Source organism: Lissotriton vulgaris, chromosome 4_1, assembly GCF_964263255.1.
Source record: "Lissotriton vulgaris chromosome 4_1, aLisVul1.2, whole genome shotgun sequence".
In the NCBI taxonomy this organism is placed as follows: Eukaryota; Metazoa; Chordata; class Amphibia; order Caudata; family Salamandridae; genus Lissotriton; species Lissotriton vulgaris.
The window spans coordinates 312,761,238-312,777,869 of NC_141691.1; the positions used below are offsets into that span (position 1 = coordinate 312,761,238).

General features: G+C 46.8%; 1 protein-coding gene across 3 annotated transcripts in view; it reads right to left on the bottom strand.

The window, feature by feature from the left end:
• Positions 1 to 16,632, bottom strand: part of MCF2 (MCF.2 cell line derived transforming sequence) — an 870,271-nt gene that overhangs the window by 112,126 nt on the left and 741,513 nt on the right. For all 3 annotated transcript variants that reach the window (XM_086918640.1, XM_086918639.1, XM_086918641.1), the window contains 2 exons: positions 8,157 to 8,282; positions 3,849 to 4,070 (listed from right to left, as the gene is read on the bottom strand). In XM_086918640.1, the coding sequence (XP_086774766.1) occupies positions 3,849 to 4,070; positions 8,157 to 8,282 (348 nt within the window). The remainder of the gene's footprint in view (positions 1 to 3,848; positions 4,071 to 8,156; positions 8,283 to 16,632) is intronic.

A 16,632-nucleotide genomic window follows, 5' to 3' on the forward strand; every position in this document is an offset into this window, starting at 1 on the left:
CTCTGCTCATCTGGGAGGCCTCGTGTGCAGCGCTGGGCCTTCTGCGCGTAATTCGCGGTATTTTCTGGGCCCCACCCTACTGCGCATGCGGGCAGGTTTCCACGCGGGTAGGCTTCGCGCTGCTCGGCAGTTGTGTCCTTCCCCAGTGTGCCTCTCCCTTCGCGCCTTCCTGCCGCCGTGTACACGGCTTGCTGGGGTGCCGCTGCTTACCGCTTCGGTTGCGAAGATCGGCCCGCCTTTGCTCTGGCTCCGCCGGGTGTCTTGCCGTCGGCACGGTCCGATCACCACCTCGACGGGTTCTCCACACAGCCTGAGGTGAGCAGGGGCCAGGGCGTGGGATGCGATCCCACCCTCGTCGCCAGTGTGATGGGGGGCACAAGGTGAGCCCTGGGGGCTGAATAATAGTTTGGGCCTCGGGAAGGGTTGCGGAGCATGCAGGACAAACGTGGCAGCACAGACAGGGTAACTAGTTGGAAGCCTCGCCCCCGAGCGAGCGGGTCCCATTTATTGGCTCCCCGCAGGCCACGCCTGGCCTGCGGATGCATGGATGGGTGTGGGCACGGATATGCTAACAACTAGACCGCGTTGCGGTCATTACATCTGGCAGACCTAATGTCACCACTACATACAACACACAAATAAACAACACACACACAGCACGTAACCCAACATACAAAACGTTAACATGCAGAAAGGGGCTCTCGATCATTCCTCTTCAGACATTGCCTTTTGGGGGCACACTCGCCCCCAGGCATCTGCCCCACGGGGTACTTGTAACACCTTGAATAAGCCCGCAGTATACTCGCATTTGCCGAAAGTAGTTCCTGCCCGCACTGCCAGGCACTCGCTAAAGTAGCACAACAATTGCCGGGCACCAGTGTGTTCCTCCTCGCTGCTGGCTGGAGTCAGTGCTGTGCCTAGTCTCTCTCCTACACTGCCCACAGCTCTTGGTTCACTGTCCTCCCAGAGTCAGCGCTACGCACTGTCCTAATCTAGTGTGAACGATATGGTCCATTCCTCTCAGTCAAGAAAAGTGCCCGAGCTACAGCACCAGGACACCAATGTCCTCCAATGTCTGGCTACTGCATCAAGTAATAAAATAGTGAGACATGCAGCAACAGCTTGCAGCGGCTGACTGAGCCATCCCGACCCACCACGACCAAGGGGAGGGGTCTTCAAACTGCGGGGCAGCAGTCTGTCACTTTGCCCCCAATAACCACAGGAGCCAGGAGTGTAGAATGGACACGTCTTTATTCTATCATGCCATTCCCTAACTGAACTCTCGTGCCCCCCCTGATTCCGCTTCCGCCCACGCCCCTTCCTCTTTGCCTGCCCTGTCCCTAGACAGAGGTCAGGCACAACGATACGACACATTCCTTGGAGGAGCCTCAAGTGATCCGAGGGGGAGGGGAGGCGGCGCCAGGCTCTGGTCAAAAGAAACATCATTCTCATGACAAAGCTTTGTTTTAAGGGGGAAAAATGAGCGGCAGTGAGTCACGCTGTAATGGGGCATCACTAACATCTTTTGTTATTTCTATCCTAGCCGGGAGCAGAAAGAGGAGGTGACTCCAAACAAAGAGTACGTTTATCAATAATGTATTTGATTGCATTTTTTAAAGGGTTAACAGAGCTTAACTGCAATGCTTAACTAAGTCTAAACATATTTAAACATTGGCAATTTAATAGAATAATTGTGAAACGGTCTGAAGGGGGCCCAATAATTTTGTTTCCGTTTTACACTGGAAGGGTCGCAGCTTTAAAAACTTAAAACACTGACCTCGGGCATGGGGCGCCCGCACACCTTGAGCCGGCGGACCTGCATCTCAGCTCCTGTAATAGGCTACTGCCGAGTCTCCACGCCTTAGCTCGAGAAGGCACATATCCCGGCTGTGCCAGGGCGTGTGGCTGAAAGTGGAGAGGACTGGGCTGAGAGTGGAAAGTCAATCAGTGACCCAAACACCAGGTCAAGATTAAATATCACCTCTAGCTCCCCTACCGCGCCCCAACCTGATTGTTTTGAGGCTGAAGCGGCACCACGGACCGTGCCACAGGGCAGATGACAGTGGCTCCCTACGGTCACCTGGGCAGCACCTGTTGACCTGGAGAGTCAGTCAACTTGGGTAATGGTAGGCGCTCTTCTGCTTCTCCAGTCTCTGGTCTGCCAACCGTCCAGAAGCCATATGGTATTACAAAATACTAACACGGCATGTAGGGTTCAATGCCCGAACTGGAACTATAGCCAGCTCCTACACTCACTTCTACCCGCTATGGCCCCCGGCAGGTGCTGAGACTCCCACCTCCTACTGGCTCTTGAAGCCTCCTCGCGCTTCCAGCGCACATTGAGTAACACTTGACATCTTCTATAGCATCCCCAGACAGTAAATGCAGCCAGGATAGTGTCTGGTGCAAGGGCAGCATGTGAGGAGCAATGCGTGACCAGGCCCTCTGGCTTTCACAGATGCAGGAACCCTGGGCAGGGCTTCCTCTAACAATCACTCGTCTTCCCTCTCCACTCATTGGGAAACTCAACAGGCGTCTGTAACTTCTGCAAACGGTATTGCATCGAGAACATGTGGAATGTAATACTTCTACACGTAACTTTTCCCAATTAGTTATTCCAAAGTAAATACTTTGAAAAAGGAACACTTCCTAAAGTGTTTTTTACAAAAATATATTTAAGTAAGGACAGTTTGAATAGGGTGCTGTGGTTAAGAGAAAATAGTGCGAAGTACTGGGTGATGGGGTTAAGAGTTTTTGATTAGGGGTTGGTGTCTATGGTTAGGGGTTGGGAGTGAAGTGGTTAAGGAGAGAAGAGTTAGGAGATAATTGTTAAGGGTTAAGGGCACAGGGGAAGGGTATGTGGTGTAGGTTTAAAGGGTTGGCGGTATAGGGTGATGGGCTAAGGTTTCAGAATATCCAATGCAGGAATCTGTGCTGACTTTGTGGTCGCAGGTTGAATCCTGGTGGCCCCACTCAGCCTTTCTTCCCGCCGAGGTCAAGTGCCATTGAGTTGGGTAACAATAAACATTGGGTATTCAGTGCCCCCACGGATAGATTAATGGTTGCTTTATAAATCCACATGGTATGTAGTGCAACCGAAGGGAAAGGGTCTGGGCACACTAGGAAGAGGAAAACAAGAAAACAGTAAGGGAGGGGATGAAGTAGGACAGGCAGAGCGGGGAGTAAGAAAATAATCAAGCCATATGATCCAAGAAAGCATTAAAGGCTTTTTTTCTGACAAAGGTAATTCGACAGAATATATTAGACTTCTTGGAAATACCATTATTTTGAAAAAAAATCTAGTAATCTTGAACATTTCGCGTAGGTTGCTCGTCTATGTGTGCATATGTGCGTGATTATATCTTGCCAGTATGTTTGCGCACTTTGCACAAGTGTGGCTGTATCCTTGTCTGTCTGCCTGTCTATCTGTACATGGAATCCGGCAGGCAGACTGACATACAGCCACGGCAAAGAGTGTTTACCAAATGAGTTCTTTCTCTGCCCTTTACACATTTCTTTGACTTTGCACATGTGATGTCTGAACATTCTTCGGCATGACGTGTTTTGTTTTATTATTATTACGCCCCAGGCTTCGATGTGACCTTTACATAGGGTTAATGGGTCTGATAAGAGGCTTCTTTCTTAAATGGACGTTTTCGCCACCCATTTCCAGTAAATCGTAAGCTCTATTTACTAGATCGGTTTCCAGGCAACAGGGAGGGAGCCTCCCATTTGTCCAAATACACATTTGCGATTTACAAGATAAGGGACATTCCTGTGACACAGAATCTATATCCCTTCTCTGTGTGGCACGCTGCCAAGGAGCAGGCCTGCCACGCCATGCTTACCTTTAGAAAGTGCTTAAAACTATAGGAAGGTGTTTTATCATAGCCGTATCCGTGGTCTTCTCGCTTCTTGCAGAAAACGATGGCTTTTTCGTAGAGAAAAAGGTGTCTCTGCATTGGCTTAAATCGAGCAAGGTCCTTCATTTTTGTGGGTCCCTTCTTGTGCCCCGTCCACACGCTGAAGGAGCCCTGCATCAGCACCTTTCCAAACTCGTTGATGTCACCCTGGAAGACAAAACCGCAACAGGGAAGTGACGTGCAATCCGGTCTCTTCACCATAAAATTGTGCAACAGCACCTTACAAAATACTTTACAAAAATGATATCATATTACGACAGTGTGTAATAAGCGTTAGAATACTTAGCCACGAAATATATTGAGATTTCAAATTAATGCACACGTTCGGTAGCCATACGTATTTATAAAACATACTGTCTGAGCTTACTAGGGCCATGGGCCATGGAAAATCAAACAAAATTTAGACCCAGCAGATAGCATGCAGGAACCTATCAACAAATGATTGAGTTATGGGGCAAATTGTATAAAATATCCTTGTGATAGGGGTTTTTGTGCCTGGTGGGGATGATCAGGACGAGTTAGGGGCCAAAGTAGAGACAACCACACGTTTTAAGCACATCATACAGTTAAAAATGGATACACTGTAAAGAGTTGTTCTCACTTTCAGGCACAACTAACTTGTTCTTAATCATTCTTCGGTCTGTCTTCATGGCGATTCAGAGGTCTCGCAATTGGCTCTCAGTCTTCTCCAGATAACCCCCAAAGACCTTCATCTTGCCTTCAAAGGCCCTCAGCCCTCTAGCCACATGCCATTTGTGCTGCCTTAAGAGCCCACAGGTCTGCACTGAAGCGACATGACCCACCAAAAAACACCCCTAACCAGCTTCAAAAGATCTTTCACCTGTCCTGAAAGCTTCTAAGGATTCGTCAGTCTTTAATCAACTCCATCTTGTCATTAAACAATCCAGTCATTATTAGGCAGACCTTCAGAAATCCAGATGTCAATCTGAGATGCTCTAAGTACCTGCAGACACTGCTAGCAAGCCATTGGTAACCCACAGCTGGCGCACAGAGATCACCAGTCTTCCTTCAGACAACCACAATTTACTCACAGAAGCCCAGCCAGATCTCTGAAACATTTCAGCAGACTCTCACCTGTCTATCACAGAAGGGCCCGCCATCCCTCAGAGTAGTACAAGTCAACCCTTCGATTCCACATCTAGACAAAGATTGCTGGACCGCAGAGACCATCAACCCCCAGGTGGCCCTTAGGCACTCCTTCAGCTGGCCTTCATACATCCTCAGAGATTTGGTGCCTAAAATGCATCTCTAGGAAAACCACCAGAATGCAGGTCCAAATGTGACAAATAATTCCCACAAACCCACTTGCACCTAAAATGTTATTGGTACCGTATAGAACAGACAAGTCCACTGCTAAATTGGTTCATAAGGAACGTCATAGATTGGTAGGTAAGAGTGTCAAAGCACTACAGAAATACAGGCCTCCTCGGATTCTGTTCCAACTGATACTCCTATCAAACACAGACACTCCAGCTCCAAAATTCCACGATTCCATCCCACATTCCACATTCCCCCACCATCCACACACACATATCCAACCAACAAACTCAATACTAAATACCTCCCTTGCTTTGGAAACAAAGCACACTACAAATACGACAAGCTAGGTGATCCAGAACAAGTATCTACAACTGAGAACAAATCCAGAACATACCACATGACTTCCGTCACTCAGCCTCTCTATATTAAAACCAATCTGTCATTTATACTCGAAAACAAATTCTCGTTAGAACCACTCTTGCACATGCCCTCAGAGACCTCCTCGTCCCTGATCCCCTTGCACACAGGCACTCCTTCTAGATGCCACACTCTTCTATCCTGAACTCTCACCACAGATCTTTGGCAATCTTCTGAGGCTCAAACCCCATGGAATGGCCCTTGGTAATTAACCCTGGTTTCCTGATCTGATCCATTTCCCACGCAAACTTTGGGTAGAATAGCACTCCTACAACCACGAGATGCCCACTCTATGGACAAGTTGCTTCATAACAACGTTTATTAGCTCATATGTAAGGGTGACAACACGCCACAGAAATTCCCCTGTCCTCCGGCTCTAATTCCCTTCCAGCTCATCCCCCTTTCAAAGACACACGCACGTTCCAACATTCCATGCTTCCATTCAACATTCTTATAACCTCCTCACTTACACGTTCAATTACCCAGCTCTACATCACACACTGCCCCAACCAATCAGAAGTACCAGTTTGATAGAAACTGTTCTGATTTATATGGGCATACAGACACATATGTAGTGTTCTTTACAAGGATGCTTCAAGATGCTAGCATAAACTCCGTGTGGTCAGAGCCCATCTCAATTCAGGTGCTATAGCGATCTGTTTCCCTGAGTATATTTTACAATACCATTTAGGTGTCGTGTGTAAAATGTTAGGAATTATTTCATGGGGCACCTGATTTCGATAAATCAGCACAATTCTACCTGGTATGTAAAAATAGCCTTTGGAGAGGAAAAAAAAGTTCAGACTACATTTCAAAAAGGGCACTCAGAAAGACTCTCTGGTGCAGGAAATTACATACTTGACAAATGATTGAGACACACGCACACATGATAAAACTGTCAGACACACAATTTGTGCCCATTTTAGCCTTAAATAACCTTCACCTCTCCTGCCTTTATAAGGACAGTCATCACAAGTTGTTTTACCTGGTGGTAATTGCCAGTGCAAACCATAGCTTTACTGGTATTAATGTATACATGGTACCTGCAATTAAGGTTTTGTGAATAATTTCCTACTTTATGCTCCAATCTCCCCAATGGGGAGAGGAATTGTCCTAACGGCTACGGCGGACGACCTTGAATCTTGGGAACTGGGTTCGAGTCTCGGCAATGACGCTGAACATCCTATGCTTCTGGGCAAATCACTAACCCCCAGATGCATCAAGAACCCAATTTGCTATTCCTTAATAGCGAAAAATTACGATTCGCAATTAAGGAATAGCAAAATGCAATGCATGAAGAAATCACTTAAAAAAGGAGATTTTTTAAAATTCCTTAATTGCGACTCTCAAATTGCGAGTCGCAATTAAGGAATGCCCCCCCCCCCCCACCCCCATTCATTCCTATGGGCCTAGAGGCCCAAAGGAATTAATGGTAAGACATTCTCAATTTGTGAATCGCAATTGGCGAATCGTAAATTGAGAATGCGATTTCAAGGGTGCAGGGGTTTCCACCCTGTTTCACCCCTGAAATTGATCTGTGCACATATGTTGCGCAAACACATGCCCTTAGGGCATGTGTGCGCGCAACATGAAACTTTGAAAAATGCACTTCAGTGCATTTTTCAAAGTTTTTGTACATTACCTTGAAGTTCAACTTCATGGTAATTTGCAAGCCCTATTAGCGATTTAAGGAATCTCAATGTGAGATTCCTTAATTGCAAGTAATCGCCATTTTGCGATTTCTTATTTTGCGATTTTTGCATTTGGGATGATGCATCCCAAATGCAAAAATACCGGTCGCAAAGGGGCATATTCTGAGAATCTGCCCCTTTGCGAGCGGATTTTACCTTGATGAATCTATGCCTTAATCTCCACGTGCCTAACAAAAATTAATAAGTCCTCATGTAATGCAACTGATGCTTATGTAGGGCGCTCTGATACCCGATTCGGGTCAAGTTCGCACTATATAAACCGCTGTAAAATAAAATAAATCTGTAAATCAGGTGCAAAAATACCTGCCACAAGGGAGCCTGTGCTTTTTGCACTCAGGTGTTTTAAGCTGCTTATTTTATCTTTTTTTTTTATTATGGAGTAATGTGTTAATGGTGCTGCATTATAACCTTCCAGTGTAATTATTTGACAAAGGTATTTGTACAGAATCTGCAAATCTGGCCCTACCAATTTATGTCCTTTCTCCCTTTTCATAGAACTTAAAATGAGCCTATAGTGTTGTGGCATTATTTAAAATACACCTTTCCATATTCTGTGAGTGGTTCTTTTTTTGGGCATTATTCGTTTTCACAGGTGTATATGTTGAATATGCACTTACAAGCTTTACCTCAAGAGCATACAATGAATTAGCGCTAGTGACAGACCACCTCAAGTCCAGGCAACAGCTAGTGTCCTCTGCCTAGAATTGCAGACTTTGGCAAATCAGGATGCAAATGAATATATTTTTTTTAAGTAGCCATTATATCAATTATTTTTGCACCTTCATAATTATTAATTGTTGAAAAGAGAGGATTTTATACTTACATCATACCCTGTTATGGCTGTCTGATGCATGGAGTCATTAACCGATTTCAGCAAATCTAACATAGAATCTAGAGCCTCTTGTAATTCTTGAATGCCATCAGAGTTATTGCTAAATTTCAGTAGCTCCTTTAACAAAGCAGAGTACATTATTAACATTCAAATTAATTTCAAGCAAATATCACAGAATTCCATCATTAATGCTGGGATAATAGAAAGTTACATTATACATACACATATATATATATTTACAATTTTATTTTCAGTAGATCTTCAATGCAATCATAAGGAGCTAAACATAATCATGCCAGATTTTCTAGATCGGTTTCAAAATGTTTAGGACCATTGGTCTTTTTTAATAAAAACATTTACAAAAAATCTAATACAGCTAGACACGAATAAGGCAAAATAATGGGAAAGGGGACATGTAAATAAAAGTTATAAAATATTGACTGCCAAAATATGGACACAAATTCTGCTTCTCTCTTTGGGGGAAGTGAACTGGAAAGGACGAGAGTCACATATAGAACAGGGAGTTAGAAATGTATCCCTAAAGAGTGTTTCCTGCCCTCCTCTGAAATTCTATCTTTTTGAATCGTTAACATAGCTGCTAGATGTGGTCAACCGGGTATACGTGAATAGGCGGAAACGGACAGGACGGTAAATGCAAGGTACTAGAAGCATGATAAGGAAACCAGGGCTTTTACAAAGAGATCAACATAAGAAGCCATGTGATTGCTTTTTGGAAGGCATAGCATCCAGGAAGCTTTTAAAGGTTTTACACAAAAGACACATATTTATTGAGGTTGGCATTGGATTCAGGTCTGGATTACTTCTGGGATGGAGGTAAAACTCACAGCTGAGGCAGATACACTGAGGAAGAACTCCTTTTCTATGACTTGTCCTCATTTGAAGCTGAGGGGGGAAATAAAATTAAGATAAGCACACACCTTGTGGTCATCTGATGACTAGCCCGCCTTAAGACAGATACAACGTTGACAAATGGTGAACAGCATCATGGTTCTCTGTATATTTCAGGAATTTTCCGGTTCAAATAGAGAAGGTGAGTAAAGTTTTGTCTTAATACAGTTCTCAAACTGTCTGTTGCTGTTTGGAAGGAGAGCTGTGACAGTGTCCTGCAACTAGGGCATCCTTCAAGTGTTGTGTCTGGCTTATCACCAAAGTAGTAATGCAGGTCGTCTTTGGCTTCTGGCATCACAGCTTCACTGTCCCACATCCTCAGGGTCAGTCTCAACTTCTCTAGTATAGAGGCATGGCCTGCTGGTATCAGCAAATGTAACAAAGGTGAAAATATTTAAACTGTTTTAGTGTAGAGGAAACCAATTCAAGATTGTTATGTTCTCTTGTGTTTATTTATTCAGGTCTATTTTGAAAGGGGGAGGGGGGGAGTCAAAGAAAAGAGCTTTAGGTAAGGCCACAAAACTGTGCTAAACTGCAAATGCCTCTCTAGTTGTTAATCTATAGTCCCTTCTTGCCGCTTGTCATGCTCAGAATAATGTAACTAGTAGGGGGTCGGAATGAGGTTCAATACTGAGGCTGGGGTGTGAAAATAAGCAAAAGCTGCAGATTGACAGCTTCTACCAATCTCTATTCTCCAATATGCCCACTTTTGATAATCCTAACTCTCTCCTCTCTTAGTCCTGCTCCCTTGATATACCTCCGTAAAAAAATTGATGTCCAGAGATTTTCACTTTTGATTTGTGTTTTTATATCATTAGAAACGTAAATTAGCTTAGGTAGACATTGCTAATATGGGCCAAATGTTGTCTAGAACCATAAGACCTATATACACCATTTTGGTGACAAAACATCGGTTTTGAGGGTAAATTAGTCTTATAGAGATAGTAAATAACTCCTCAGAGCAGGTTTCAGGTTTTTCGTTGATTCAAATTCGTAAACATGAGCGAAGCAGGTGGTAGCAGAGGCTGTTTACCTCCTGACAGAGTGTGGCTAATTACAAAATCTGAGGACTCCTTCAACAAAGAAAAATGTGTCATATGCCAAACTAATCTGAAAGAAAAGCTATCATCAACTGAGGCTGGACAGAAGAGAATTTGTGATGCTGCAGAAATACGCCAAGACGAAGTTCACAAAAGATATATACTGATGGGTGAAGATGAACAAATATTTAATCATTGTAACAAGTGCTACACTTTGTATACAATGGAAAGAACCCTGGAAATAATGTGTAAAAAAATAGCCAAAAAAAGAATTGAACCACAACAAGAATCTGAGTCTTCTGTGAAAGCTACGACAACCAAACCCAATGCCCATCCACATAGAAGATCGATGGGTACCTCTCTTCCACCTCGAACAATTGATCAGAAAGCAGAGGATCTTCAATGTGTTATCTGTGTTTTAGCCAGAACAAGAGGCAAAGGGACTGACGAAAGAACAAAGTACAGAGTATGTCAGTCTGTACTGGGTACCGACTCCCACTCAATGATATCAGAGAAAAAATGGTCAACATTGATGAAACTGGAGGAGGAGCTTAGCGCGCACCCAAGATGGTCGCGTGAGCAAAGGGCTCCCGAGACCCTAGCCGCATTCTACATATATCCTGTCACGGATCCTGATATGAACGACAGGTTATTGTGGACAAACCCCTGCTGATCTAACTGCTTTTTCCAAAAATCGAATTGGATGCCGAGAACCAGAGTTACTCCGCTCTGAAGTCTGAAGGCCTACATCGAGAGACAGCCCGGGACTCGAGCCTCCAAAACACCCAGGGGGCAGTTGAACGACAGCGTCTAGTGGAAGGCGACTGGTACCCCTGGTGTACTTTCGGTTTCGTTTTTACTGCTCTTGTCTACCGAAAGACAGCTGCCCTTTGTTCTTGTCGGCCCATGGTCCAACTTGATTGACCGCTTCTACAAGGCGCCCTGTCTTTTGACTTTTCACAGCTTTGTCCGTGGGGAGCCATTCACACCAGGTCCCAAAAGCCCCTTTGGGGCGCACAGCTCAACATGGCGGGCAAGCCTGAAAGCAAGAGACGGACGGTCAAGATCACGTCCCGAGGAGGCGCCACCCAGTCCAACAACATGAATCGATACACTCGCCCTAAAGGTTCCCCCAGTGGTACTGGTAAAATACCGGAGGACCTTGGTGGTGGCCCCCAGAAGCGGAAGAATTGACACTGCGGGACATCATGGGCGCCATTGCTAGCATGAAAACTTCCAGGGGCCAGCAATATGAGACACTGGCCTCCAAGATCGACACAGTGGCTATTGATGTCAATTTGATTAGGACGGACTTGGCTAAAACTAATGAACGGGTCAAGTCGTTGAACATCAAGACTGCCGGTCTTACAACCGACGTGTCTGATCTCCAGACTGAGGTCCGGAATTTGAGAATTTCGAACGATCAGTTCGCCCGCCGACTAGATGACTTCGAAAGTCTTGCGAGGCGCAATAACGTACGCATTATCGGAGTTCCGGAGGAGTCTGCTGAACAAACTACGGATCTCCTTGTGGAAGATCTGATACTAAATCATCTCTCCCCCAAGGGCCTCAGCAACTTCTTTGCAGTGGAGCATGCCCACAGAGTTCCGGGCAGAAGACACAAACCAGGCGCCCCACCACGGACCATAATTGCCAGGATCTTTAATTTCCGGGACAGAGATGCCATCCTGCAGGCATCGACGACTAACGGCCGCACGAAATTCGAGAACGCATCCATCAGTTTCTACCCAGACTTCACCCAATCAGTACAGAAGCAGAGAATGGGATTTACCGGGGTGAAACGGAGACTCAGAGTCTTGGGCTTGAAGTGCGCCATGCTATACCCTGCCCGGCTACGAGTTAAACATAACTAACGTGCGCTCTTTTTTGATCGGCCTGAGGTAGTTAGTGACTGGCTAGACACTTTACCTACACATCGAGACCGCACGGAACGACCTGGACGTGCGGAAGGTGGCCCGATGGATCAGGAGGAGTGAGCGGAATCGGCGTGTGTAGTTCATGGACTTTGCAGCAGTGGTTTGTTGAAATTTTGGTTTAACGTAAATACAATGATTTTATACCCAGAGGCGTCAGGGTGATTAGGACTTTCCCTCCTCCCGGGGTGTTCCTCTTTCTTCTTGTAGATTAGTTTTGGGGTAGGGCGACAGGCACACTGCAGTTGGGGTGGTTTTTTGGATTAACGCAGGGGTGCAGGAAGGGGGGATGTGGGTTCTGGGTTTCTGGGGGTGGGGGGGCTCTTCTTTTTTCATTTTGTTTTGCTACAGAGGCTACATATCATTGTACGATTAAACTTTTGTGTCCTTCTCACTGTTTGGGGGATTCCGCCAGCGTTCCGGGGATAGGGGGTAGGGGGCTGAGAGTTTTAAGTTGGAATGTCAATGGCTTGGGAGACAGGATAAAGCGGGGGATAGTACTGCAGTACTTGAAACGCCTTTCCCCCCGATGTTGTGCTATTACAGGAAACGCACCTAGTGGGGAACACATGCCACGCAATGAATAGGCGAGGTTATTGGCTGATCGCACACTCGGGGTTTACCTCTGGATCGAGAGGGACTGGTGTCCTTGTTAAGAACTCCCTCCCCTTGGAAGTTGACGATATCATCCTGGATGATAGGGGACAGTATGCTGCTATCACTGGTAGATGGGAGGGGAAAATGATTTCTATGCTCTCTGGGTATGTTCCACCTGGTCTACAAACCGAGACATTCGCTGACTTGGGAAAGAGGGTGTTGGGGCTCCCCGAAGGGATCTTAGTTGTGGGTGGAAACTTCAACTCTGTTGTTTGTGGTAGAGAGGATCGTCACCCCCCCAGGGATCTTACTAGAGCACAATCCTGGCTTGGCAGCTTCCTGGAGACGTTGGGTCTTGTTGACTGTTGGAGAATGATGCATCCCGGGCAGACCCAATATACCTTCCATTCAGGTGCACATGGGAGCCTCGCGAGGCTTGATTACGTCCTCATGCCAGTGGCACAGGCCACATCGGTGAGAGAGGTTAGACACTTGGCTAGAGGCATTTCGGACCACTCCCCACTATGGCTTCTCATTGATGTCCAGCTGGGAGCCGGGGGTCGGGTCGCCCCGATCAATCCCTGGCATCTCTGAATCCCTGAGACCCGGGCGGGTGTTGTCAAAACTATAGATCACTACTTTGTTGAAAATGTGGGGTCAGTGTCCTCATCTATATCGTTGTGGGAGGCTTTTAAAACTGTGATTCTAGGCCAGACACTGTCGTTGATTGTCTGTGCTAAGAGACGTAAGAATGAGGAGGTTGTGCGACTGGAGTCTGAAATCACTACCCTGGAGTCAGAGCTGGAGTCTGGGGTTACGCAGGATAAGTTACATGTCCTGCACCTCAAACAGTTAGACTACAGAGCCTTGGTGACAGCCGCTGCTAAAGCCATGAGTCACGAGCAACAGAGACAACTGTTTGATGTGGGTGATAAAGCGGGGAAGTTGATCGCATGGCTGGACAAAAAGGAAAGATTGAGTCGAGTTGTGACAGTTGTCGAAAGAGCGGATGGTGTGCGCGTGGTTGATCTGCTTGAAATAGTGGAGGGCTTTGCATGTCACTTTCAAACGGTGTATGCACCAGTCTCAGACAGGCCTGAGGAGGACTCGCATTTATTGCTCAGAGATATCGCATTGCCTAGCTTGTCTGATTCTGATAGAGAGCTTATGGAGGCGGAATTTTCCAACGATGAAATAGCGCTCGCTATTCGCTCCATTTGCTCGGGAAAAGCCACAGGCCCTAATGGCATCCCCTTTGAACTATACAAGCTGTGCCCCGACAAAATGGCGCCATATCTCCGCGCAATGTTTCTGGAATCGCGCGAGGTTGGGTCACTTCCCCGAGACCAGAGGCTGGCCTCCATTGTTGTGATCCATAAAGATGGGAAACCCCGAGATTTGTGTGCGTCTTACAGACCTATATCACACTTGTTAAAAAAAAAAAAATGTTATGTTATGTTATGTTAAAATGGGACTTTTATAGCGCAACGGCTACTCCAAAGGAGTGTCCCGGCGCTTTGTGCTCCAGACCAAAGAAAAAGCTGGAAAACATAACAGTAGAAGAACAGGGGCCTGAAAGAGGAGACGGACTATCCAGAAAACAGCCACGTTTTTAAGTCTTTCCTGAAGACAAGCAGGTTCGCGGTATTCCGCAAAGACACCGGTAAGGAATTCCATAGCTGAGGAGCAAGGAATCTAAAGGACCGGCCGCCTAGCCAAGCCCTTTTGATACGTGGTACCCGAGCCAGAGCCAATGTTTCTGACCTGAGGGATCGTGTAGGTCGGTAGAAATCCAACCTCTTCTGAAGATATTTAGCACCATTGCCATGCAAGGCCTTGTGGGCAAGGGTCATGGCCTTGAACAGTATCCTCTTCCGCACCGGGAGCCAGTGGAGGGATACAAGGAGGTTAGAGGCACTGGTGCGGCGGTGCAGGCCAAAAATTGCACGAGCGGCAGCATTCTGGGTAACCTGCAGACGCTGGAGGAGATATTCTGGCAGACCCAGATATAGGACCTTTGCATAGTCCAATCTGGATCCTATAAGTGCCTGAACAGTGATCCTCCGATGTTCCTCCGAGAGAAGGGGAAAGAACTTACGTAGCATTCTGAGGATCCCAAAGCATGTTCCCGTAAGAGTAGAAACCTGGGATTTGAGCGAAAGCTCGTTGTCAATTTTAACTCCCAGGTTCTTAGCCCACTTAGAGGACTGAGTGGGAGGGAACATGTCAGCAGGCCACCATCCATGCCAATCTGGTTCCGATGGGCATCCGAAGAATAGTATTTCGGATTTGTCCGAGTTGCACTTGAGGCTGTTATGATGAAACCAATTAAAAACAGCCCCAAGGCACTCGCGGATCCTTTCTCCATCGAACTCTTCGCTCTTACGGCAGGTGAACAGAAGCTGGGTGTCGTCAGCATAAGAAACGATCCGGGCCCCATAGGACTCTGCCAGTGTCGCCAGAGGGGCCATAAGGATGTTAAATAGAGTGGGGCTCAGTACAGAGCCCTGAGGCACTCCGACTCCCAATGGCGGCATCTCGGCGGACCCAGGTGGGACCCAGACCATCTGCCGGCGGTTGGCAAGAAAGGAACGAAACCAGTTGAGCACCGTCCCCCCTAGGCCGATGTCGTGAAGTCTAGTGAGGAGATCCTCATGGGGGACGGTGTCAAACGCCGCCGACAAGTCTAAAATGACTAACATCACCCTGCCTCCGGTATCCAACACCTCCTTAACGATCTCAGAAACTTCCAGGAGCGCCGTCTCGGTGCTTAAGTTGGAACGAAAGCCCGATTGGGATTCATGAAGTAACTCATTAGACTCCAGGAAGTTAGAAAGCACGCTATGCACGTGTTTCTCTAGGATCTTGGTCAGTGCTGGAAGGAGCGAGATTGGCCTATAGTTGGAAGGCACCTCAGGGTCAAGATTAGGGTTTTTGATGAGGGGGATGACCATGGCCTGCTTCCAGGCCTGGGGCAGAAATCCCTGACTCAGGGTGAGATTAAGGATGGGATTAGCTATGGGGTTAACGGCGCCTGCCATTCTCGCTAAGAATTTTGCTGGGCATGGATCTAACGGTGAGCCCGATTTAAGGTTCCTCATCAGGGCTAAGGATGCGGCAACCGGAAGGGGCGGAAAGTCTAGCAGAACTGGGCCAGAAGGCGACAGGAGGGCTGTCTCAGTCGGCATAGTAGACAGGTCATCTATAGATCTCAAAGGGAAGGAATCCTGAATTTGCCTGATTTTGGTGGTGAAAAAATCAGCAATAGTGTTGGCCCAGGTCTCCGCCGGAGCGTCCTGAGCAGAGATTGACCGGGGGCTGGTGAATTCACGCACAATTGAAAAAATCTCCTTACAGGAGTTAGCCGCGTCTTCAATCCTTTTGGCAAAGTAACATTTCTTGCCCTGAAGAATTAAATCATGATATGACTTCATCATGATTTTATACCGTTGTTTAGCCTCAGGTTCATACTGGGCTCTCCAAGCCCGCTCAGCAACTTTACATTGCCTACGGGCATGGGCCAATTCCTCCGTGAACCAGGGGGCAGAGACCCGTTGGGCAGCAGACCTGGGTGGCTGTAAAGGAGCGAGCTCATTTAATCTGGCAATAAGCCAGGATTGCAGGCTCTCCAGATCTTTCTCCAAGTCACCCGTACAAGACATGGGGTGATCTACCAGAGCCTGCGTAAACAGATCCGGAGTCACCCGATGGAGTGCCCTATAGCTGCTACCCTGCTGCCTCATGGCACTAGCCGGAGAAATCGTAATAGATGGTATTTCGAAATGGGCAAGATAATGATCAGACCATACGACTGGCAGAAGTGTTACAGCCATAATAGGTGAGGTGGAAAAGACCTGATCAAGTGTGTGGCCTTTGTCATGGGTCGGACCAGAGAGATAGGGGGAAAGGCCTAAAGTAGATGCAATATCCAGCAATTTCATGGCGTTCTGATCTTGGTGGTCGTCCATGTGAAAGTTAAAATCTCCC